This window comes from Pogoniulus pusillus, chromosome 25 (assembly GCF_015220805.1).
Source record: "Pogoniulus pusillus isolate bPogPus1 chromosome 25, bPogPus1.pri, whole genome shotgun sequence".
Classification (NCBI taxonomy): domain Eukaryota; kingdom Metazoa; phylum Chordata; class Aves; order Piciformes; family Lybiidae; genus Pogoniulus; species Pogoniulus pusillus.
In genome coordinates this window covers 18,464,076-18,487,517 of record NC_087288.1, presented here as the reverse complement: position 1 = coordinate 18,487,517, position 23,442 = coordinate 18,464,076, and the positions used below count along the sequence as shown (strand labels likewise).

General features: G+C 58.7%; 1 protein-coding gene across 1 annotated transcript in view; it reads left to right on the top strand.

Moving 5' to 3' along the window:
* Positions 1 to 18,292, top strand: part of LOC135186411 (hydrocephalus-inducing protein homolog) — a 60,346-nt gene extending 42,054 nt beyond the window's left edge. The window contains exons 47-66 of the mRNA XM_064164056.1: positions 152 to 271; positions 1,335 to 1,494; positions 1,606 to 1,778; positions 2,217 to 2,415; positions 3,041 to 3,140; positions 3,696 to 3,795; positions 4,796 to 4,964; positions 5,550 to 5,788; positions 6,595 to 6,697; positions 7,311 to 7,515; positions 7,852 to 8,087; positions 8,959 to 9,110; positions 10,399 to 10,591; positions 10,910 to 11,015; positions 11,949 to 12,212; positions 12,848 to 12,990; positions 13,684 to 13,902; positions 14,218 to 14,358; positions 16,842 to 17,017; positions 17,981 to 18,292. Coding sequence (XP_064020126.1) covers positions 152 to 271; positions 1,335 to 1,494; positions 1,606 to 1,778; positions 2,217 to 2,415; positions 3,041 to 3,140; positions 3,696 to 3,795; positions 4,796 to 4,964; positions 5,550 to 5,788; positions 6,595 to 6,697; positions 7,311 to 7,515; positions 7,852 to 8,087; positions 8,959 to 9,110; positions 10,399 to 10,591; positions 10,910 to 11,015; positions 11,949 to 12,212; positions 12,848 to 12,990; positions 13,684 to 13,902; positions 14,218 to 14,358; positions 16,842 to 17,017; positions 17,981 to 18,170 — 3,388 coding nt within the window. The 3' untranslated portion in view covers positions 18,171 to 18,292. The remainder of the gene's footprint in view (positions 1 to 151; positions 272 to 1,334; positions 1,495 to 1,605; positions 1,779 to 2,216; positions 2,416 to 3,040; positions 3,141 to 3,695; positions 3,796 to 4,795; positions 4,965 to 5,549; positions 5,789 to 6,594; positions 6,698 to 7,310; positions 7,516 to 7,851; positions 8,088 to 8,958; positions 9,111 to 10,398; positions 10,592 to 10,909; positions 11,016 to 11,948; positions 12,213 to 12,847; positions 12,991 to 13,683; positions 13,903 to 14,217; positions 14,359 to 16,841; positions 17,018 to 17,980) is intronic.
* The last annotated feature ends 5,150 nt before the right edge of the window (positions 18,293 to 23,442 follow it).

Genomic DNA, 23,442 nt, shown 5'->3' with positions numbered 1-23,442 from the left:
CCTCCTGCCCGAGCCAGCCAGCATCTCTTGCCATGCATGGAGCTGAGAAACAATGCTGGGGCCTCAAGCAGCACTCAGAGTTTGGGCTTTGGGAGCAGCTTTGTGGCTCAGATCATCTCACAGCTCCTCCTTGCCTGCTTTCTGTGCCCAGGGTGGTGTTTCCTCGCTGCAGGAAGAACAAGGCAGCTGAGGACATCATCTTCAAAGAGTATGTCCTGAGCACGGGGGTGTTCCACTTCGGGCCGCTGCTGTGTGGCAAGGCAAGAGACTGGTAGGTGCTGTCCCCCTGAGCTGTGCTGCTGGCCTGCAGCAGGGTATTGGGATGGGATCTGCAGGATCTGGTGCTGTCAGAAAGGTGCTGCCCGTGGCACAATTCAGGGCAGGACCAGGCAGAGAGCTGGGAGTTTGGTGGCTCTGAAGGATGAAAACTGTGGGAACCTGAGCACATAACAGGCTCAGGAGTGCTGGAGGAGCTGGGGAGGGCTGAAGCTGATCTTCCCGGCTGCTGGGTGCTTTGGTGGCCAAAGCCACATGCTGCTTCCAGCCTGAAGGCAGCTTGGGGTGACCTGTCAGCCCCTGTCTCAGCTTCAGTGGGTGGGTGGTGAGCTCTGTGGTGTTTGTTTCTAGTGCTGGGAGCTCTGTGGACAATCTGAAGGAGCAGTTTTTCTGCTGCTGCTTTGTAAAGCCTCCGTGAACCTGCAGTGTCAGCAAGGCTTGTTGGTTGGAGCCATCAGTGTGGGACACAGGCAGCTGCAGGGCAGGGAGAATGGGGTTTTCATTTTCCTGATCCTCACCACTGGCTAAAGTCTATGCCTGCAGCTGCAGACATCTTTCTAGTTTAAAAACCAAAAGAGCATTTGGCCTTTTTTGAGCCTTTCCCTCCAAACAGTGTCCCACAGCCGTGCCAAGAGGCATTTGTTAGCTGTGGGACTCCTCTGGGGAACAAACCCTTTCAGTTTCCATCCCTCAGGCTCACCCAAGAGCTGGACCACAGCAGTCTCCTGGCTCCTCTGGAAGAGAGCAGCTGAACTGTTTCAGACCTCTTGTAAAAGCTTTTCTGGGGAGCCTGCAGGGAAGGAAAGCCAGCAGAGAAGGGGAGGAAGCCAGGTGCCTGCTGTGCTTCTGTTCTTGCAGGAACCTTTGAATTCCTGCTTTGTAGAAAGCCTCTTGAAGTGGCCTGTGCACAGCTCTGGGGTGGAGACAGCAAGCGTGGGGTGGGCATGAAAGGAAGCAGGGAATGACCACAGGCAGCATGCAAGGCGCCCTGGGTGTGATCCTTTGTCTTAGGCTGCTTGTCAGAGCTCCCCTGCAGCCTTTGCCCTTTCTCTGGACAGGTCCAAGGCTCTGCTTCAGCCTGGCAACTGTGAGAAGTTCACCATCTGCAATGTCAGCCCCTGGGAGGCAGAGGTGCACTTCTCCTTTGAGCAGGATGGCTGTGGAAACACCTTTGTCTTGGAACCTGCCTGCATGAAGCTGGGGCCTTATGAGAAGCAGGTAGGGGACAGGCAGGTGGGACAAGCAGCAGCAGCAGCAGAGCCCAGGAGCCCTTCCTGCTGCTCACTGAGTGTTCCTCTGTGTTTCTTCTCTTGCTGGGGATGTGGCCAGGAGCTGAGGGTCTGTGCATACCCCACTGCAGTTGGCCTGGTGCAAGACAGACTTATCTGCTGCATCAAGGACAATCCAGAGCCAGTGGTCTTCCAGCTGTGCTGCCAGGGGGTGCAGCTGAAGCTGGGGGTCAGCCCCAAGCAGCTGAGTTTTGGCAGGGTGCTTCTGAAAAGGTCAGTCAGGTCATGGTCACTCTGCCATGGGTGGCCCTGCTGAAGCTCCCCTTCACCTTCCCTGCCCTGTGGCCACTCAGACTGGAGGCTGGGCCAGCAGCCCTCTTGCTGCCAGCACTTGCTAGCCTCTTGCTGCCCCTTCCTGGCTGGCTTGCATGTCCCATGCCAGCCCCCAGCTGTAGCCCCCAGCAATGGGTGTCCTGGTGGGTTTGCCCCTGCTCTGCTGGTGCAGAGAGAGTCAAGTGGCTGCTCTGGGTCTGCCTTCTGTTGGGTCCCCTTCACCACCAAGCTCTCCCTGAGGGCCTCACCTCTCAGGCTTGTGGGCAAGAGCAAAGCCTGAGGGATGGCTTCAGAGCCGTGGCTAGGGCTGCTGCAGGTGGCATGGCTGCTGGTGTGCCTGTCAGACAGGTGGCACTGAGCGCCTTGGTGTCTCTGCAGGGAGCACAGCAGGAGCCTGGTGCTGCGCAACAGCTGCCCCCTGCCCGTGGCCTGGCGGCTCAGCGGCCTGGAGAGCCTGGGCGAGGGCTTCTCCGTGTGCCAGTGCCAGGGCACGGTCGGGCCCCAGGCGGAGCTTGGTCTGCAGCTGTGCTTCAGGCCCACCAAGCCTCTCAGCGTGGAGAAGATGCTCCGCCTAGAGGTGAGGGGCCAGGGCCCTCCCTGGCAGAGCTGGGCAGAGTGCTCAGCCCTGCCCTGGGCGGTGGAGGCTGTGCCCGAGGGCAGAGAGGGCCAGAGGAGGAGCTCTCAGGAGTCTCCTCTGTCCCCACATTGTCAGGGCCCTTAGCACCCAGAGAGCCTCCCTGGAGGATGCTGCTTAGAACTCTCTTGGTGCTGAGCACGAGCGGAAGGATGAGGGCAAGAGGATGGGGCCAGGCTCTTAGAGGTGTCCAGCGACAGGACAAGGGGGAAGAGGCAGAAAGCAGAACCCAGGAGGTTCCCACATCTTTGGGGTCAGACTGCTGGAGCCCTGGAGCAGGCTGCCCAGAGAGGTTGTGCAGTGGAGTCTCCTTCTCAGGCTCTTAAGGCAGAGCAAAAAAAATCTCTCCTGGGGTTTTGTTCCCTGTGCTTTCCAAGCTGCATTGCAGTGAGGATGCTGCAAGAGAGTTGAGTTTCACTGCCACCTGCTCTGGGACACCTTCAGATTCTTGTGGCTGCCTGCCAGGGTGCTTTACACACAGCTGGGAGAGACAAGAACTGCTCCTGCCTTGTCTGCCAGAAACACTGAGGAGAGTGACTTCAGCAGGGTTTGTTTCTTGCTGCCTCAGGTTTCAGATGCAGAAGATGTCCAGGGCGTGCTCCAGATTGAGAATATCCAAGTCTCTGCTAAGGCTTATGAAGTTGCTCTGGACATCACCCTTCCTGGAGGTCAGTGGATGCCCCCAGAGCAGAGTAGTTCAGGTGGATTGCATTACATTGGCAAGTGGACAACAGGATGGGATGGGATGGGATGGGATGGGATGGGATGGGATGGGATGAGACAGCAGTGCAGACCTAGCACGCATCCATGACACAAGAATCTTGCCAGCTGTGTGGAGTGCTGCACTCTCAGGTCACCCAGATCCCTGTCCCACTCATCTCTGCACCTTGAAGTGGGCACCTTCATGTTGGTTTGCTGTGGGGGCTTTGAAAGCCCAGGGGTGTGAACAAGCAGCTGGCAGCTCTTGAAGGCTCAGCTCAGCAGAGCAAGGGATTGAATCTGTGTGTGGAAGCAAGGAGGTGGAGCCTGAACTCCTTGGCCACTAAGCCCTGCAGGTCCTTTCTGAGTAGGGAGAGAAAGGGCAGTGAAGGAGCCAGAGGAAACTTGCAAGGCTGGAAACTTGCTGAGCAGGGCTTTGTCCCTCCTGACTCCTGACTGGGTGCAGTCTGCAGCAGCTCCAACACCCTCCCCATTCCTTCCCTGGCTCCGTGGGTGTCCTGCAGGTGGAGGTGGCTGCGTGGACTTTGGAGTCGTGAAGGTCCTGGGGAGGGCCAAGCAAGTGCTGTCCCTGCAGAACCGAGGGCGCTACAAGATTGCTTACAGGTTGGTCCTGCTGCCTGCCTCGGGGGGGTGTGAGCACTGGGCCTGTTCTGAGCTGCAGTCTCCCTTGCCATGGAGAATGCAGCCACAGCCCAGCAGTTCTTCAGAGCTCAGCAGGCAGCAGCAGGAGAGTCACTGAGCACTGGGGTGCAGGGAGAAGAGTGTGGCCAGCAGGTCGAGGGATCTTCTCTGCCTTTCCTCTGCCCTAGAGAGACCACATCTGGAGTCCTGGCTCCAGTTTTGGGCTCCCCAGAGTGCAAGAGAGACAGAGAGCTGCTGGAGAGGGTCCCAGAGAGGCTGCAAAGCTGCTGAGGGGCCTGGACCTTCTCTGGGAGGAGCAGAGGCTGAGAGCCCTGCAGCTGTTGAACCTGGAGAAGAGCAGCCCCAGAAGGAGGGGATCTGAGCAATGCTCAGCAAGAGCTAAAGGACCTGTGGGGGGCAGAAGGCCCAGGCCAGGCTCTTGTCAGTGGTGCCCAGGGACAGGACAAGGGGCATGTGGCCGTGACTAGAAACCTGTTTGGCCTTAAGACGCTGGGAGGCTTGGGGCAGGCTGCCCAGAGAGATTGAGCAGTCTCCTTCTCTGCAGAACTGCCAAAGCCCCTGGGCACTGGGATCCTGGGCAAGCTGCCCTGGGTGCCCTGCTTTAGCATGGGGGTTGCACTGGATGGTCCCCAGAGGCCCCTTCCAACTGCCACCACGCTGGGATTTTGTGAGCCCGAAGTTGGGGTCACTCCCTGCTGAGCTCTCTTGGTCCTTCCAGGGCCAAGTCCTTTCTCTTCAGGAGACTCTTTAGAGGAGGAAGGAAAATCACAGGGGTGGAGGGGAGCTGCCAGCACTCAGCAGTGCCCAGCTCTGCCAGGCCCTGGGGCTCCCAAGCACAGCTGGCCTCTTTGCTTTTGTCCTTTGTTGTTGGTGCCACACACCGTGCTGGCCGTGCTGCTGGCACCTGGGCTGCTCACCACAGAGGTCTTCTCCATTCCTGCCTCCTTCCCTCCCTGCCCAGGTTCAGGCTCCACCCTGCAGACCCCAGCACCCGCGACGTGGCCTCCCACTTCACTGTGCAGCCCCAGCGGGGGCTGCTGCCTGCCTCTCAGCAGGCTGTCAGCGTGCAGCTGCTCTTCCAGCCCCAGAGGGAGATCACAATTGAAGGCAAACCCATCCTGCTGTGCCAGGTGAGCCGCCTGGGGCAGGTGGGGTCAGCACCCCTGGGCTGAGGGTGTCAGGGGGACAGGGCTTTGCTGGCAGGAGAGCTTTAGCTGGGGAATTTTCTCTTCTCTGGATACAGCAGAGGCTTTCAGAAGCCATTTGTGGCCCTTCCTTGCAGTGCTGGAAGGGGCTGGTGAGAAAGCTGGGCACAGACTTTTGATCAGGGCCTCTTGTGACAGAACAAGGGCTGATGGTTTGAAACTCAAGGGTGAGAGTCAGAGTGAAGAGAAGGGAGAAGTGTTTGACACTGAGAGTGGTGGGACCCTGGCCCAGGCTGGCCAGGCAGGTGGTGATTGCCCCAACTGTGGAAGCATTCCAAGTCAGTTCATTTGGGGCTCTGGAGCACCTGCTCTGGTCTCAGATGTTCCTGCCTAGTGCAGGAAGTTCAAACAAAGGACTGTGCCAAGCCAAAGCATTGCATAGTTGTAAGAGAGGCTGAAAATGCAGCTGTGGAGGAGGCCTTCAGAGCTGGTGGGCAGCTGGGCTGTGGTCAGAGGACAGAGGCAGGGGCTGGTGTCTGCTGGAGGTGCCAGTCCCTGCCCTGGTTGCAGGTGCTGGAGCCTGGCTGGCGTGCGGGAGCTGAGCCTGTGGCCACCATCCCAGTGAGGCTGTCAGCCAAGGCTGTGTTCAGCCAGTACAGCATCAGCCCTGCTGCGCTGCTCGACTGCGGGGCCATGGTCAGCGGCACCAGCAGAGCCTGCAGCTTCCTGCTGGAGAACAGAGGCCTCCTGCCCTTGGAGTTCCTCATCTGCAAAGCAGAGCAGGCTGCAGCTGAGGCGCCCAAGAAAAGGTGAGAGAGACCTGCGGCAGCCTTGCTGCTTGAGGAGGCCTCACAGCAGGGCTGGTGTGTGGCAGGCAGCCAGGACACACAGCCAGGCTGCACCCTGGCTCCTGGGCTCAGCTTGGGCCCCTTGCTCCACGGCCATTGAGGTGCTGGAGCCTGGCCAGAGAAGGGCAACAAAGCTGCCGAGGGCTCTAGAGCAGAGGGTCTGTGGCCTTGTTCAGCCTGGAGAAGAGGAGGCTGAGGGGAGCCCTTCTGGCTCTCTACAACTGCCTGAAGGGAGGCTGCAGCCAGGTGGGGCTTGGTCTCTTCTCCCGAGGAACAAGCGATAGGAGCAGAGGAAAAAGCCTCAAGTGGTGCCAGGGGAGGTCCAGGTTGGACAGGAGGAACAAGTTCTTCCCCTTGAGGGCTGCCAAGGCCTGGCCCAGGCTGCCCAGGACAGTGGTGGAGTCCCTGTCCTTGGAGGGCTTTCAAAGGCACCGATCTGTGGTGCCGAGCGGACAGCGGTGAGCTGGCAGTGCTGGCTTCAGGCTTGGACTCCAATGCCTCTGCCAAGCAAACCAGGCCATGTCCTGTGCCACCTGGGTCATTGCCTGCCTGTGCAAGTGGCTGCTGAGCAGGGGATAGAAAGGTGCCCCAGAATCCTCCTGATGAACCTCCTGAAGCTGGTGGCGGAGCCCTTCTGCCAATAAGCTATAGCCACAGGTGGTGCAGGGGAGGGTGAAGGGCAGGAGGAAGGTTTGGCTTTGGAGAAGGGCTGGAGGAGCTCAGCCTGAGGGCTGCTCTCTGCTCTCTCCCCTGGGTGCACACCAAAGGAGGCTCTCCCAGTCCCACAGGAAGCAGAGCCTCAACGGGAGGTCTGCTGTAGCCAAGCAGGACAGGCCATTGGTGCCAGAGGAGACCAAGCCCTCTGCCAAGGTGAGTGGCTCCTGCTCCCCAGCACAGGCTCCTGCACTGCTGTGCCCAGGCCGGGAGCAAGTCCCCATGGCATGGGATATGATCTGCATGGTGGAGACCCTCCCTCTGCCAGCCGTAAGCAAAGCCAGCAGCTGCTGGGTGCCCTGCACCTCTGGCTCAGAGCTGGAGCTGCAGGGCCAAGAGGAAGGAGCAGAGCCTGCCTCTGGTGGCTGCTGGCCAAAAGAGGGCTGTGAGTGCCACAGCTGTGCAATGTCCCCACTGAGCTCCCAGTCCATGGAGAGGAGCTGACCTTGCTTTGCCTTCTGCCCAGTGCCCTCTCTCCTCTGCCGCTGTCACTCACAGTTCTCTCTGTTCTCCTGTTTGACCCTTGGAGGCTGAAGGATCCCAGCTCCCACCTTCAGCCTTTACAGCCAAAGTGCTTTCTTTAAGCCCCTTGGGACAGGCCTGCAGCTCCTCTTGGCTCCCTCAGTTCCTCCTGGGGTGCGCTCTGGGCCATGGAGTCATCCCTGCCCGCCCTGGGCCCTGCTGGAGGCCAAAGCCTGGTGTCCTCCTTGCTGAGAGGCTCCAGGTGCAGGCTGTTGGCCCTCAGGATCTGCTGGCACTCTCTCTGCAGGCTCGCCTCACTGTGGGCATGTTCACGGTGTCCCCTGCCTTTGGCTGCATCCTTCCTGGGCACCAGCAGGCGGTGACGGTGGAGTGCGCTGCGGGAGTGCCAGGGCCGTGCCAGGAGCAGCTGCTGATAGACATCAGCGGCAGAGACCCCAGGGACAACCCTCTGGGCATCCCCTACAGCCTGGTGGCCGAGTCCTGCCTGCCAGGTAGCGCTGCCCACAGGTTCCTGTGGCTGCTCAGCACCAAACTCAGTGCTGGGGCAGAGCGGACAGCCTGACCCTGAGCTCCCATCTCAGAGTCCTCAGAGGCACTTCCCAGGTCCGCCAGTGGGAGAGGCTGGCAGGGAGGCATGGAAGGATCAAAAGAAACCCTTTCAGGCTGAGACTGCCTGAGCTCCATCCTCACAGCCAACTGCCCTACCCCAGGCTGACTTTGGCAGCTCACTGGGCAGAAAGGGCTGCTCAGCCCTGCTGAGAGCCCATCAGGGTCGGTCGGGCAGGAAGGCTTCTCCATCCTCAGCCCTCCCTCTGCTCTCCTCGCAGCCTTTGTGACCAATGATGTGGAGTCCATCTTTGAGGAGTACCAGATCTGCAGCAGCAGCAACCTCCACCAGGTGCTGCAGACAGTGGAGGCTGAGGGGGTGTTTGTCAGGGATGACAACAAGTTCCTCTTCACCCACGTCCTGGTTGGGCACCAGGCCACGGCACGGTTCAAGATCTCCAACGTGAGCAAAGTGCCCTGTGAGGTGCTCCTCTCCATCAGACCCATCACCAGGAAGGTGAGAACAGGAGGCCTTGGTGGCTGTCTGAAGGCCGTGGGGCATCTGCCTCGTTCTCCAGCTCCACTGCTTCCTCTTGCCCAGCCCAGTCCAGCTCAGTGCAGGGGACAGCTGGGTTGGATTCAGCCTGTCTCGGGCAAGGCTTGAGCTCAAGGCCCCTGGGGCTTTGGGCCCTTCTGAACAGCTCTCACAGGCAGAGGAGGAGCTTTTACTCAACTCTGAGCCAGGGCTCAAAGCAGACCCTTTTGGGGGGAGATCAGTGTCCTCTCCCAGGGCACAAGTGCTAGGACAAGAGGACATGGCCTCAGGTTGTGCCAAGGAAAGCTTAGGTCAGACAGGAGGAGCAGTTTCTTGCCCTTGAGGGCTGTCAGGGCCTGGCCCAGGCTGCCCAGGACAGTGGTGCAGTCCCCATCTCCAGAGGGCTTTTAGAGATGAGGAGATGTGGTGCTGAGGGCCATGATTTAGTGGTGACTTGGCAGTGCTGGCTTCAGCCTTGGACCTGACGATCCAAAAGGTCTCTTCCAAGCAAAGGCACTCTCTGGTTTCCTTGGGCTCTCTGCTCTTTCTCCCTCCTCTTTGAAGGCCAGCTGCAGGTTCTCAGCAGGGTTGTCCATGCAGTCCCTACCTCCCCTCGGTGCTGGGGCTCTGCCCAGAGCTCACAGCAAGCTTTGCACTCCTGGGGTGGATGGCAGCCCCCTGGGCACAGGGTCAGCACTGCTTTGGATTCAGCCCCTGAGAGGGAAGGAGCCTGCCCAGGGAAACAGGAAGGGGGCCACGCTGTCTGGGGCTGTTCCTCATGCTCCGTGCATGGCTGAGAGAGCAGCACATGGAGAGAAGTTTCCTCCTGCCACCCTCACAGGGCTCCTCCAAGCTGAAGAGCCACCCTGGGCACATCTTTGCGGTGGATCCTGTCCGGATGTCTCTGCCCAGCTGCTCCCATGCCTTTGCCACTGTGACCTTCACTCCACAGAAGGCACAGAGCTACTGCTGCACTTTTGAGGCCTCCCTTGAAGTGCACACAAGGTAACTCCAGGAGAGCTTGGGAGAGGCCCTTCCTGCTGCCTCCTAACCCTTTGCGTCGCCTTAGGTGGAGTACTTGGCATCCCAGCATGGTGGGGTTTGGAAGGGAGCTCTGGGGATCACCCAGCCCAACCCCCCTGCCTATGCAGGGGCACCCACAGCAGCTTGCCCAGGATCCCAGTGTCCAGGGGAGGTTGGAACCTCTCTGGGCAGCTGCTCCAGGGCTCCAGCAGCCTCACCTCACAGATCCCCTCTGGGGCTGCTTTTCTTCAGGCTCAGCAGCTGCAGGGCTCTCAGCCTCTCCTGCTCACAGAGATGCTCCAAAGCAATCCAAAGCTGTAGCTCTCAGATGCAGCCAAGCAGGGCAGTGTCCTGGTGCAGCCTGCAGCAGTGGCTGTGAGGGCAGTGGGGCACTGGCACTGGCCCAGGTTGCTTAGAGCGGTAGGAGCTTGCCCCATCCTGGGAGCCATTGCAGGTCAGCTTGGCTGGGGCTCTGAGCAGCCTGCTCCAGCTGCAGATGTCCCTGCCAACTGCAAGGTTGGAGTGGATGAGCTTTCAAGGTCCCTTCCAAAGCAAACCATTGCAAGGAGCCAGCAGGGAGTGGGTGAATGAGGAAGCAGTGGAGCTGTGCAGCTCCAGCTGAGCTGGAGATTGCCAGGGACAAAGGGTTGGGTGCAGTGGGTTCTGTGCCCCAAGCCACCTGCCCTTGTGGCCTCCTCCTGTCTGTGCTGAGGTGGTGACCTGGTGGATCTGCTGGGGTGCCTCAAGATACTTGGTGCTAAGGCAGCCGTTGGATGCCCTCTACAAGAGGAGCTCAGCTCCTCTGCCCTGGGCACTGAGTGTGTCCTGGGCCTGGCCTGCCCTTTAGTGGCTGAGCTGGGCCAAGATGCCTCAGTTTGCTGCCCTGAGGAGTAATTCCTGCTCTGAGCCTCCCTGGAGATCCCCTTCACTGCAGGGGCCACTGATGTGTCCCTTCTGGCTTGGACACTTCTTCAGGCTCTGCTGGTGCTGCTTGCTTCTGCCTGGGCTCAGCACAGCCAGGGAAGCTGCCCCGTGGCACCTGTGCCCTGCTTATGCCTCTGCTGCCCTGGGGAGCCCCACTGAGTGCAGTGGGCTGCAGCGAGCTCTGGAAGGCTCTGTCTCTGCAGAGCAGCTTCCTCCTGGGCACAGCCCTGAGGAGAGGGGCAGGGAGCTGCGTCCCGGGGCAGGAGCCCCAGGCAGGAGGGGCGAGCAGGTGGCCCTGGCTGCCCTGCGTGCCCAGCGAGCGCTGTCTGCTGCCCCTGTCCCGCAGGCCTGCCGCAGTGGGAGCCGCCAGCCTGAGCTTTGGCATCAGCGGCGCAGGGAAGCTGCCTGCGGTGCGGGTGCTGCGCCCGGCGCTGCGCGGCCGCGGAGGGAGCCTCCTGCTGCGCTTCGGGAGGCTGCCGCTGGGCGCCCGCCAGGAGCTGCCGCTGGTCCTGCGCAACTCTGCCGCTGTCCCTGCCCAGGTGAGGAGCTGCCCGGGAGCGCTGCTCTGGCAGCGAGGCTTGTGCTGGGCAGGAGCGGTCCTGGCACGGCCGCGGGGCTGGGCAGTGCCCCACTGCTCTGCGGGCGCCCTCGGAGCCCAGAGGAAAGCCTTGGCTTGTGCTCAGAGCCCCCCTGGGGCAGCGCAGCAACCTGCTGAGCTTCTGCTGGGGCAGAGCAGTGGGCAGAGGCTCCTTCCTCAGCAGCTCCCTCCGGGAAGGGCCCTTCTGCCTCCACCTCCCTGTGGCACAGTCCCTGTGCCATGCTGTGCCCACCCCAGGGTGCTCCTGCTCTTTTGCCAGGTGCTGCTGGACCTGCTGGATGAGGAGGGAGTTTTCTCTCTGAGAGCTGGGCCCACCACAAAGTGCCTCTACCAAGGCGTGGGCATGAAGGACTCTGCTGGAGAAGGTGAATTCATCAGCCCTGAAACGTGGGCACTCCCCCAGGGCAATCTGTCTCCCACTCCTGCCTTGGCCAAGAGGCCACCAGACACTGGCCACAGTTTGTGTCCTGAGGCTCTCTGTCCCCTCGCTCTTGCACATGCACTCTTTGCAGGGTTGGTTTCCTCCTAGCAAGCTCTAGGAAGCTTTTCTCTTCTTCTGGGCATGGTGGGCTCAGTCCTGGGGGCTGTCACCACTTCAGGGGACCATCTGAGGTCTTGCCTGCATATGGGGAGTCAGCAGGCTGAAGGGAGGAGCTCTGAGCCCACAGGCAGCCAGCAAAAGCCGAAGTGCTCTTGCACTCAGCTCTGCTTAAGGCAGGGGCTGGCTGGCTGCAGCCGAAGCCAGAGCTGAGCTGAGCCTAGGACAAGTGCCAGGGATGTTGTGGTGGTGTCACAGCCCCATGAGCAGAGCAGGAGGGGCTGGAAGCATCGGTGGGGCCAGCTGTGCAGAGAGGCAGCTGGGTTCAAGCTCCCGTTCCCTTTCTGCCCGTGGCAATGTCTCTGTGTCTCCCTTGCCCCTGCTGTCCCTGGCTGTGCTGAGAGGCAGCTGGGTTCAAGCTCCTGTTCCCTTTCTGCCCGTGGCAATGTCTCCTGTGTCTCCCTTGCCCCTGCTGTCCCTGGCTGTGCTGAGAGGCAGCTGGGTTCAAGCTCCCATTCCCTTTCTGCCCGTGGCAATGTCTCCTGTGTCTCCCTTGCCCCTGCTGTCCCTGGCTGTGCAGAGAGGCAGCTGGGTTCAAGCTCCTGTTCCCTTTCTGCCCGTGGCAATGTCTCCTGTGTCTCCCTTGCCCCTGCTGTCCCTGGCTGTGCAGAGAGGCAGCTGGGTTCAAGCTCCTGTTCCCTTTCTGCCCGTGGCAATGTCTCCTGTGTCCCCCTTGCCCCTGCTGTCCCTGGCTGTGCAGAGAGGCAGCTCCACACCGCTCGCCTGCTCCTGCGGCGTGGGGAGGCAGCAGAGTTCCAGGTGGTTTTCCAGCCGCGCCTGGCCCAGCGCCTGGAGGGGAAGATCCTCGTGTCGGTGCTGGACAACCCCCGTGAGGAGACCACCATCAGGCTGGTGGGGGAAGGCCACGATGAGGACTTCACCCTGGACAACGTCCAGGGGCTGGTGGCAGGCAGGGAGGAGCAGGACCTCCCTGAGAGCAGCCTGGAGGAGGACATGGTTGAGGGTAAGAGGAAAGGCTGCCAAGGTGGAGCAAGGAATGGGAACCTCCATGGTTGGGCTCAGCTGGTGCCAGCGCAGGGCTGGCCCAGATTTAGCAGGCAGCTTCTGCCCCCCTGTGTAGCCTGCAGAGTAGCCTTGCTTGGCAGCACCAGGGAAGGGGCCCTGTGGAGGGAGAAGTTTGCAGGCCAACAGGGAGGGCTCACAGAGAGCAGCTTTGAATTGAGGACCTCCAAAGGAGGTCTGCAGCCCATGGGGTGCTGTGAAGAGCACACCTGATCGTTTGTGTCCTCTCTGGGTGGGCTGCTTGGTGGATAAGCACTTGGCTGGATGGTCACATCCAGAGGGTAGTGGTCAAGAGCTCAGTGCCCAGATGGAGACTGGTGACAAGTGGTGTCCCTCAGGGGTCCATGCTGGGCCCAGAGTAGCCCTGCAGAGAAGGACTTGGGGATGCAGGTGGGTGCCAAGCTGGACATGAGCTGGCACCATCAGCAACCAGCCCAGGTGCAGCCATGTCCTGGGCTGCAGAGGCCAGAGGAAGGAAGGCTTGGAGGAGGCAGAGCTGGCCCCTGTGTGTCTGTGGTGCCAGGGGGCAGGTGGATCTCCCTGCACGCTGAGACCTCTCCCTCTCCTTGCCAGCAGCTGCCCAGGGGGACCACATCCAGTTTGGGGACTGTCCCCTCGGCACTCCCTGCACCGTGACCTTCACTGTCACCAACCGCAGCAAGGGGCAGGCCCTGCGCTTCCAGTGGCTGCCTGAGGCTCCCTTTCACTTCTCCCCCCAGGTGAGCATGGCTGTGTCTGCCCTTCCCTGCTGCTCAGAGCCTGCCTGGCAGCTTCCCGGCAGCAAGCAGGGAGCCAGCACGGCGCAGTGAGAGCCCTTTCAGTGCCACCTAGGAGATGCCATCCCTGGCTGGGTTGGGCCAGAAGAGGCTCCGTGTTGTAGGAGGTGGCACCTTCTGGTGTTCTTCTCTAGCAAAGCCCAGAGCAGTCCTCAGTGAGATGCAGTTTGGCACAGTCCCAGCACGCTGGGGGCTGGAAGGGATCTCTGGGGATCATCCAGTCCAGTGCTCCAGCAGGGTCACCTCCAGCTGCTTGCCCAGGATCCCCGTGGCCAGGGGGGGTCTGGAATCTCTGCAGAGAGGAAGACTGCACAACCTCTCTGGGCAGCCTGCTCCAGGCCTCTGGCACCCTCACACCAAAGGAGTTTGTCCTCCTGGCCAGATGGAACCTCCTGGCTTCCAGTTTGTGCCCCTTGCCCTGTCCCTGGGCCCATCCTCTTGTGCCCCCACCTTCAGCTCTTGAGAAGCTTGGAGAGATCCCCTCTGGGGTTGCTCTTGCCCAGGCTCAACAGCCCCATGGCTCTCACCTCTCCTCACAGAGAGAGAGGCTCCTGGCACAGCTGCTCCCCACACCAACAGCCTGGCCTGGCCTTGCCAGTGATGCCAGTTTGGTCTTGGCTCTCTGCTTCTCTCCAGGTAGGACACCTCCGTGCCGGCTGTGCCAAGGACATTGGGGTGACCTTGCAGTCACAAGTCGAGGTCACCTTCAGAAGACACCCTGTGAAGTGCCTGGTGTCCAGGATCTCCTTCCAGCTGCCCCCAGAGGAGGTCCCTGACTGGGATGACTGCCTTGGCAGAGTGAAGTGGGTGGACAGCACCAAGCCCCCAGGTGCCAGGTGGCCTGTCAAGAAGCAGGTGAGAAGCACAGCAGCAAAAGCTCCTTCAGCTTTCACAAGCTTTCCAGCAGGGGCCAGTAGAAGCAAGGGCAGGCACTCTGCAGGCACTGGTGCCCAGTGGCAGTGCCCACGGGTGTGTCTGTAGCGCTGGTGCTGCTGGCTTTGGTCAGCAGCTGCCACCCAGCCTACAGCAGAAGAGTCACCTGCTGCCATCTCGGCAGGGCACTGCATGGGAATGGCCTTCCTGGCCCTGTGTGTGGCTGCTGCTGGAGGCTCCCTGCTCAGCCTGGCTCTCGGGGCTCTGCTCAGTGACTCTTCTCTCCTCTCTCTGCAGGTGCTGGAGCCAGAGGCAGAGCCTGCTCACAGCGTCCTGGAGGGCAGCAGCCGCGAGGTGCAGCTTCTGCTCAGCGCTGCTGTCCGCTGCCCTGAGCTCCAGCTGGCCACAGAGGGACCTGAGAGCTCTTCCTCCCAGGAGGTACTCAGCTGGCATGTGCTGAGCTGTCTTCTCCCAGCTCTGCCTTCCGGTGCCCTCCAGCTTTGTCCCGCTGGGATTCCACAGGGGTTGCTCTTTTGACCTCTTGCTTTGTTGCTCAAGTGCCCACAGCATCATTTCTAAGGCAGCCTTCATCTGGCTGCTTCTTGTCCTTCCTGGGGCTAAGGAGGAGCCACCACGGGGTTACTTTTCACTTGCACACAACCCAGATAGGCCTGGCCTGCTGTGGGCTCTTTGTTTGATAGCTCTCAGCTCAGAAGTGGTTTTTGATCACTTTCCTGTGGTGTTGCCTTGAGCCAGCAGAGTTCTCTCCAGAGCAGACTTTGCAAAGGGTCTCTGCCTGGCTGCTTTTTACCCTTTGATGCTTTTAGAACTGGGTTGCACTTCAGCTGCTTTTAATCACTCCAAACATCACCTGAGAAAGCTCCTGCTGTGTGTGTCAGCCATGCCCTTGTTCAGGTGCTGATAGCCTCAGGGGCTTACAACATCCAGCAGCATTGTTCAGTGAGTTCAGTTCCCATTGCTGCGTTTCCATTTCCCCAGTGCAGGAGAGACAGGCACTGACTGCTGCAGCCAGCAGTGCTCACAGCCTCTCGGCATGGGTGTCAGTCCTTACTCAGGGCTGTGCAAAGAGGAATAGGAAGCTCCAAGTGTAGGTTGTGAGTCAGAATTTCCAGGGAGGAGGCTCTAATGGTTCCCAGGGCATTCGAAGCTGCTTGTGCTAAGGGCCCAGAGTTGTGCTGGGTTGTGGTGGGCACCTTTAGGGTGGCAGAGAACTGCTGAGCTGTCACACTTCAGTGCTGCAGGCTGGAACAGATGAGCTGCTTTGGTGCCTGCTGCCACAGTGATCTCTGCTGGGTACCTCCTGCCTTCAGTGCTGTTGGGTGCAGGTGGAAGTCGTTGTCAGAGCAGGGATCTCTTTCAAGTGGCTAATTTGGGATGGCTCTGAACTTCAGATTTGGAGCTGGACTACCAGAAGAGAAGAATTCCTCAGGGGGCAGGTTTGAAGAGTAGCTCAGTAGCTGCTGTTACTCAGCAGAGAGATGGTTTCCTGTCTCCAGAACACATCAGGGCTCTGTGCAGCTCTCTCCTTTGCCAGACAGAGGTTTCTGTCACTTGTCTATTTTAGGTTTTTTCCAAGATGTACAAAGTAAAAGGATTTTTGGTGCTGTTTGTTGTGCCTGAAGGAGGCTACAGGAGAGCTGGGAAAGGGACTGTTTGCAAGGGCTTGTAGCACCAGGGCAGGAGGCAATGCTTTGAAGGGTAGATTTGGATTGGACATTACCAAGAAGTTCTTTACTAAGAGCGTGGTGGAAAACTGGAACAGGTGCTGGAGGCCCCATCCCTGGAGGTGTTTAAGGGCAGGCTTGATGGGGCTCTGAACAATTTGATCTGCTTGAGGATGTCCCTGCTCACTGCTGCAGGGTAGGGCTGGTGACCTTTAAGGGTCCCTTCCAACCCAAACCATTCCATGAATCTGTTCTGTGACTCTGCTGGAGAGCCCAGCAGAGATCTATGAGGACAATGAAGAGACTCAAACATCTCTGCCTTTAAGAGAGACTGAGAGCCTTGGGCCTGTTTAGTCTGGAGAAGAGAAGGCTGTGAGAGGACCTTATCAGTGTGTATAAATACCCAAGGGTATTTATACCAAACACAAGGGTTGGGTGTCAGAAAGAAGGTGCCAGGCGACAGGACCAGGAACCACAGTTACAAGCTGGAGCATAGAAGTCCAGCCTCAGCATGAGGAGATACTTCTTTGGTGCGAGGGTGCTGGAGCCCTGGAGCAGGCTGCCCAGAGAGGCTGTGCAGTCTCTTTCTCTGGAGACTTTCCAAATCCACCTGGATGTGTTCCTGGGTGATGCTGTTCTGGCAGGGGCTTGCACTGGATGATCTCCAGAGGTCCCTTCCAACCCCTAACACTCTGCAACTCTGTGATCCCCACAAGCTTTTGCCCTAGCTGGGTGTCAAACTCGACCTTCTCTTCAGCTGCCGTTTTCTTAGGAGCTCCTTTTCCCTCCTGGCCTGCTCTGCCACTTGCCCAGTGGCAGTCCCAGGCAGTGCTGAGGGACCTCGGCCACACAGTCACAGGTTCTCGGCTTCCCAGCTCAGCCTTCTGCTTGGTGACAGCTTCACAAAGTGTCTGCTCTGGGCTGCCCTTTGGCACTTGCTTCAGAGCTGTGCCTGTGTGCTGGCAGGAGCAGAAGCTCTTCAGGAGTGTGAGTGAGAGTGAACTAAACTTTGGAATACAAAGCTTCCAGGGAATTCTTTGACCTTTTTGACCCTGGAGGGTAGAATGGGAGCAGTGTCCTTTGAACACCTGGGGATGTTTGCTGCTGCAGCACTGAATAGGAGCCAGGCTGATGGCTTCTGTTCAAAGAAGAAAAGGCTGAGAGGCATCCTTGGGCTCTCCAATCAGCCCCTAACTCCCAAGCTCTATTTTAATTTGCCTTTCTTTACCTTCCCAGGTCTCTTCGGGGCAAGCTCAAGGCAGTGCCCGCATGGTGGCAGGGAGTGCACAGCCGGGCCAGGTTCCAGGGTGCAGCCTTCCTCCTGGCCAGCTCTCTTCTCAGGGCCGAGGCACAGGGACTGCATCTGGCAGCTCCGTGCTGCCTGCTCAGCCTGCACAGTCATCCTGCACAAAGTAATTTTAAAGTGGGGCCTTATCAGAGTGGAGCAGAGGGGCAGAATCCTCTCCCTCGACCTGCAGCCCAGAGGGTTACCAGCTCACACTGAGCTTTTCCTCACCCAGCACCCCCAAGTCCTTCTCCTCACCACTGCCTTCTACCCACTCTCTGTCCAGCCTGCATTTGTGTTGGCATTCCCCTGACCCAGGTTCAAGGCCTTACCTGCAGCCTTGCTGAACTTCGTGAGGTTGGCTTGGGCCCACCTCTGTAGCCTGTCCAAGTCCCTCTGGATGGATCCCTTCCCTCCAGCCTCTCAGCCACAGCACGCAGCTTGGTGGCACTGGCAAATTCACTGAGGGTGCCTCAAGGCCCCTGCCCATGTCACTGGCAGAGATGTTAGACAGCACTGGGCCCAGCACTGGCCCCTGAGGAGCACCACTTGTCCCTGGTCTCCACTTCCACATGGAGCTAGTGACTGACACTCTCTGAGTGCAACCTTCAAGCCCATTCCTTACCCACCAACCAGTCCAAGATCCATCCTGAGCTACCAAAGCATTGGTGAGTCTCTGTCCCCCCGAGCTGGGGAGGCACAGCCTGGAGTGCTGCAGTGAGTTTCTGCTTGCTGCCCCTGAGTCCTGCTGCTGTCTCACAGGGCTGGGCTTTGCTGTTTCTGAGCAGTGCAGGGGACAGTAGCTGGTATCTCACAGAAGCAGTGAGGTTGGGAAGGACACTTGAGATCATCTGGTCCAACTGCACTACAGACTCAGTCCACTTTAACTCCCTGGGAGGGTGTTGGGTGCCTTGAAATCTGATTTGGGCTTTGAATTAGAATGTTCAGTGGCTGCACTCTGAAATATGGAAGGTGTCCAGAGGCAGGAGGTGTTTGTGTGGACCTGCAGATGGGCAGGAGACAGAAGAAGGGCTTGCTGCTCTCTTGGTAGCTTGGTGGCTCGCTCAGGTGTCCTTTTGTTCTCTTGCAGTGCCAGGGGTGGCTCCGCTGAGGGCAACACTTCCTCTGAGCAGGCCTCGGGGTCCATTTCCCCAGCTGCTGCTGTCCTTCTTGCTACGTCTCGCAATGCTGGAGCTGATGTGTCCCAGGTGCCAGGCTCCAGCTCATCCTCTATAGCTCTGCCACAGGTAGCAGGCAGCCAGCAAGCAGCTGCAGAGTGACCAGAGCCTGCACCCCCTCGGCAGCGGCAGCAGAGCTACGCACAGAAGCTTCTGCCATAGGAGCCAGGACTGCCTCTTCTTCATCTTTGATTAAAAGCAATTAGCTGGTTTTCTTCCTTTAAGTCCTTCTGCTTTCTTTATCCTCAGCTTACTAAGAATCCATCCTGGTGAGCAAGTTCAATTTGCACTGACTTTTTAGGGGGCTGGTTGGTTTGGTTTTCCATGTTGCAGAGCCAGAGATCTCTTTGGGACATTTGATCCCTTTGCCAATGCCTAACCATTGGCAGGAGATGATTTCTGTCTGCTAAAATTGGCTGTTCTATGAGAACAACCTGTTGTGGCATTTGTGTTCTGCCCACAGGGCATGGGACTGCCCCCGTGGCTGTTTGCTAGAGCTGTGCTGATCACGGGAATGTGTTTAACACAAGGTTTCAAAGGAGTTGACTTTTTATTTGAAGCAGGAGCTGACAACCAGAGTTAGGGGTTTGTCCAGTTGTGATGTCCTTTCCCCATGCAGGAGGAGCAGGACTTCTGCATACCATGGTCATACTCTCAGGCTAAAGGTCTGTCTATGCATTTGCAAACGGATTTGAGTCCAGGCTGGGTTCCTTCTTGCACTGCTCTCAGGCATCTGCTGCTCTTAGATGGCTTCTCTAGAACTAGGTGGCTAGGAAGTGATTTGGGGGGATAACAGCAAATGATGCTGCTTAAAACTGCTCTTCAGAGGCTGCTAAACATCTCATGGGAGCATGCAGCAGAGGGGAGCACCTTGCAGTTGATGCTGAGAAGCAGGGAGTTCAGTCTTTGCAAGTGGCTTTGTACTGAGAGCACCAGCACTGTGCGCCGTGTGCGCAGGCAGAGGCTACAGTGAGGCCAGAGAAAGGGATGGAGCTTGGGGAGCGGAACGCAGAGCATGGGCAGCGGAACGCAGAGCATGGGGAGCGGAACGCAGAGCACGGGCAGCGGAACGCGGAGCGCGGAGCGTGGGGAGCGGAACGCGGAGCATGAGGAGCTGCTCCAGGACACTGAGATCACTTTGCTGGGCAAAGCTTCGGCGCTTTCTCTCCTGTCTGCCGCCTCTCGCCCGGCCCCGTGGCGGCGGCCGCTTTGCGGCGCTCCCCTCCGCCGTGCTGGTTGGAGCAAGCTGCTCAGCCCCGGGGGGCAGTGATGGGTGCCGGAGGGCAGCCCCCAGAGCCTGCTGTGCCGAGGGCTGTGCTGCTGCCGCAGCCCTGCCGCCGGCCGGACCCAGCCGTTCTAGGTGGCGGCTGGCTGAGGCCTGGGCTCGCTGCAGAGCAAAGCGCTGCTGCCCTGCGCCCTCGGTGCGGCTCTGGGCACGGAGCGGGGACCCACGTGCAGGGCTGGCAGGGTGGCAAGAAGGGCACAGCCCCCGGCAGCAGGACACATGCACAGCAGCTCTGCCCTCACTGCTGCATCTTGTGCGTGTGCCCGGAGAGAGGCTCTGCCCTCCGCCGAGGGGGGCAGAATCAGCTCGGGAAAGGCAGGTTTGAAGGGCAGGACGCGCTCGGCGCCGGGCCGTGGCTGCAGCCCTGCCGCTGCCCCTGGCACTCCTGCCCCGGGTGCTGCCCCTGCCGGCTGAGTGCCCGCGGGGGCTGTGTGGGACGGGAGGGGAGCAGAGCAGGGCTGCGGCGAGCCTTGTTGCACAGCCCTGACCCAGGTGCAGGACTCTGCACTTGGCCTTGTTGCACAGCCCTGACCCAGGTGCAGGACTCTGCACTTGGCCTTGTTGCACAGCCCTGACCCAGGTGCAGGACTCTGCACTTGGCCTTGTTGCACAGCCCTGACCCCAGGTGCAGGACTCTGCACTTGGCCTTGTTGCACAGCACTGACCCAGGTGCAGGACTCTGCACTTGGCCTTGTTGCACAGCCCTTACCCAGGTGCAGGACTCTGCACTTGGCCTTGTTGCACAGCCTTGAGCCAGGTGCAGGACTCTGCACTTGGCCTTGTTGCACAGCCCTGACCCCAGGTGCAGGACTCTGCACTTGGCCTTGTTGCACAGCCCTTACCCAGGTGCAGGACTCTGCACTTGGCCTTGTTGCACAGCCCTTACCCAGGTGCAGGACTCTGCATTTGGCTTTGTTGCACAGCCCTGACCCAGGTGCAGGACTCTGCACTTGGCCTTGTTGCACAGCCCTGACCCAGGTGCAGGACTCTGCACTTGGCCTTGTTGCACAGCCTTGACCCAGGTGCAGGACTCTGCACTTGGCCTTGTTGGACCTCCTGAGGCCACCCTCTGCAGCCCCTTCAAGTCCCTCTGGGTTTTTGCACGGTGTTAATTCAGTGGCTTGCACATCCAGCCATAAAAAACCCCCAAACCCAAAACAACAAAAAAGCTAAGCTTCAAACAGCCATTTGTTACCACCACTTTCTTTGCTGGTTTTCATGCCTGCACACCCCTGAATGTCTGTGTGTGGTTCTGTAGGGGACTGCATGATATCTTACAGGTCCCCTGCTGGTCTCTAGGCTGCAGAGCAGTGCTGTGGTATTTAGACAGGGCTTTTTCTTGGTAGTGAAAATGGTCTCAGCCAGAAGAAACACGAACAAGAAGCCTCTTCTCTTTTGCTTGAAGCCTATAAATAAACACCATATAAACACAGAGTATTTTCAGAGAAACTGGACACAAATTCTTGGAAGAAAAAATTCCCCCCCCCAGGATAATAACATGCAGGAAATCTCTAAGCCACAGATCCCAGGAGGGTGGAAAATGTTTGGGAGAGCAAGTAGTGGTCCTTTGGCCTTTCTTATGGCAGATGGTCAGTGGGAGAGGCAGGAGCAAAGTTAAACAGGTCACTGACTTGACTCAGGACAATTCTTGTGAGTCAACCTTTATTTGTGTGTCACTTGGGGGTTCTTTTCTTGGAAAATCTTGGGACAGAGCAAGGTAGCAGCAGGGTTGTTGACATGGGTGCAATGCAAGCCCACACAAATTACCTTCAAACTGAGGAAACCTACTGGCAGGCAGCATGGGGAGCATCCTCTCCCAGCTCCTGGTCAGATCATCCAGATGAGCTCTCCTGGGTCCTTTTTTTCCAGTGCAAGATTAAATTGGCCTCAGAACCACTGCTTCTTACAGTATCACACAGAGTATCACACACAGTATCAACAGGGTTGGAAGAGACCTCACAGATCATCAAGTCCAACCCTTTACCACAGAGCTTGAGGCCAGACCATGGCACCAAGTGCCACGTCCAATCCTGCCTTGAACTGCCCCAGGGACGGCGACTCCACCACCTCCCCGGGCAGAAGTTCTTGAAGCAGACAGCAATGGGAAACAGCAAAGACTCTGCTGTGCTGAGCACCTGCACCCAACTCTGTGTGTGCAGCACCATCTAGTGCACCGCAGAGAGCTTTCTTCCCCACTCCCAAAACTGTAGGGATGCTTTCAGGGTACATCTGTCCATCCCCAGCACACTGTCAATCTGCAGGCTGTTGGTGGGCTCGCTGTGAAGCAAACACTGCAAACTCCCATAGCAATCTGGGAGATGGGAGGCAGGACATCAGAGGTGCACTGACATCTCAGGCCACACAGGTTTGCTGGGATGCTGCTCAGACTGACACCTGCGAGGTGTCTGAAGCCCATCCAGGACTGAACATCCCACTTTAGTTGAACTTAATTCCAGAATCACTGTGAAATAATTGCAAGTCCTTAGCAAAGGTTTGGAAGAACTTCAGTGCTCTCCTCTTCCTCTCTCCAGTGCAGCTACGGAGCCAGTGCCCTCTGCTGACACCAGAGGATATCACCTGCTACAGGAGACAAAAAGCCAAGATTCCATGGATACTCCAGACCTGTCCAGGCACAAACTCCCCACTTTTTCTCTACATGGAGCTGAAAGGAGGGAAAGGAGGCATCTGTGCAGGCTCTCTGTAGACTTACTGGTATCTCTCCAAAAGCTGGGTGCTGCATTTCCCCACAGGGGTGAGTTACTCCAGACCACAGCACCTGAAGAGGGTCCCCATGGTGGGGAAAGCGACTGGTCAGGGCCACCTTGGCACTGGAGAGCAAGTCAGGCCCCATGGTGGGGCAAATGCTGGGCCTTTTATATAACCATGGAATTGTTTTGGTTAGAGATGACCTCTAAGATCACTGAGTCCAACTGTCAATCTGACCATCATGGCCACAAAACTATATCCCAAAGTGCCCTGTCCACATGTTTCCTGAATTACCTTCAAGGGATGGGGACTCCACCACCTCCCTGGGCAGCCTGTTCCAGTGCCTGACCACTCTTGCAGCAAAGACCTTTTTTCCTCATATCCAACCTAAACCTCCCCTGGCACAATTTCAGGCCATTTGCTTTCATTCTGTCACCTGATAGTAGGGAGAAGAGTCCAACTCCCATTTTACTCCAGCCTGCTTTCAGGGGGTTTTAGAGAGCAGTGAAGGCTTGTCTCAGCCTCCTCATTCTCCAGGCTAAACAGTCCCACTTCCCTCACCTGCTCCTTGTAAGAATCATAGAATCAACCAGGTTGGAAGAGACCTCCAAGCTGAGCCAGGCCAACCTAGCACCCAGCCCTAGCCAGTCAACCAGACCATGGCACTAAGTGCCTCAGCCAGGCTTTGCTTCAACACCTCCAGGGATGGTGACTCCACCACCTCCCTGGGCAGCCCATTCCAATGCCAATCACTCTCTCTGCCAACAACTTCCTCCTGACATCCAGCCTAGACTTTCCCCGGCACAACTTGAGACTCTCTAGACCCTTCACTGTCTTCCCTGCCCTTCCCTGGACATGTTTCAGCACCCCAATGTCTTTCTCGTGCTCAGGGTCTCAGAACTGAAGGCAGTATTCAAGCTGTGGCCTCGCCAGTGCTGAGTAGAGGGGCATGAGTTCCCTGCTCCTGCTGGCCACACTGTTCCCGACCCAGGCCAGGATGCTGCTGGCTGCCTTGGCCCCTCGGGTACACTGATGGCTCATGTTCAGCCAGCATCGCCAGGCAGCTTTCCAGCCACTCTGCCCCAAACCTGCGGCACTGCCGGGGGTTGTTCTGACCCCGGTGTGGGTGCTGCAGGAGCCGGTACCGCCTGTGGAGCTGTGCTGGCTGCAGCGCCTGGCCTGAGCGCAGCCCGAGGGCGCGGGCGGCAGAGGCGCCGGCAGAGGCGCCGGGAGGAGCCGGTAGGAGCCGGTTACCGCTCCACAGCCCTTCTCTGTTACAGAGCTCATTTCTCCTCAGGGCTGTTCGCGGGATACCCGTTCTTCAGCGCGGGCCGCGGAACCGGCCATCCCGACTACGGGAACGGGTGGCGAGAGGCCTTGCCC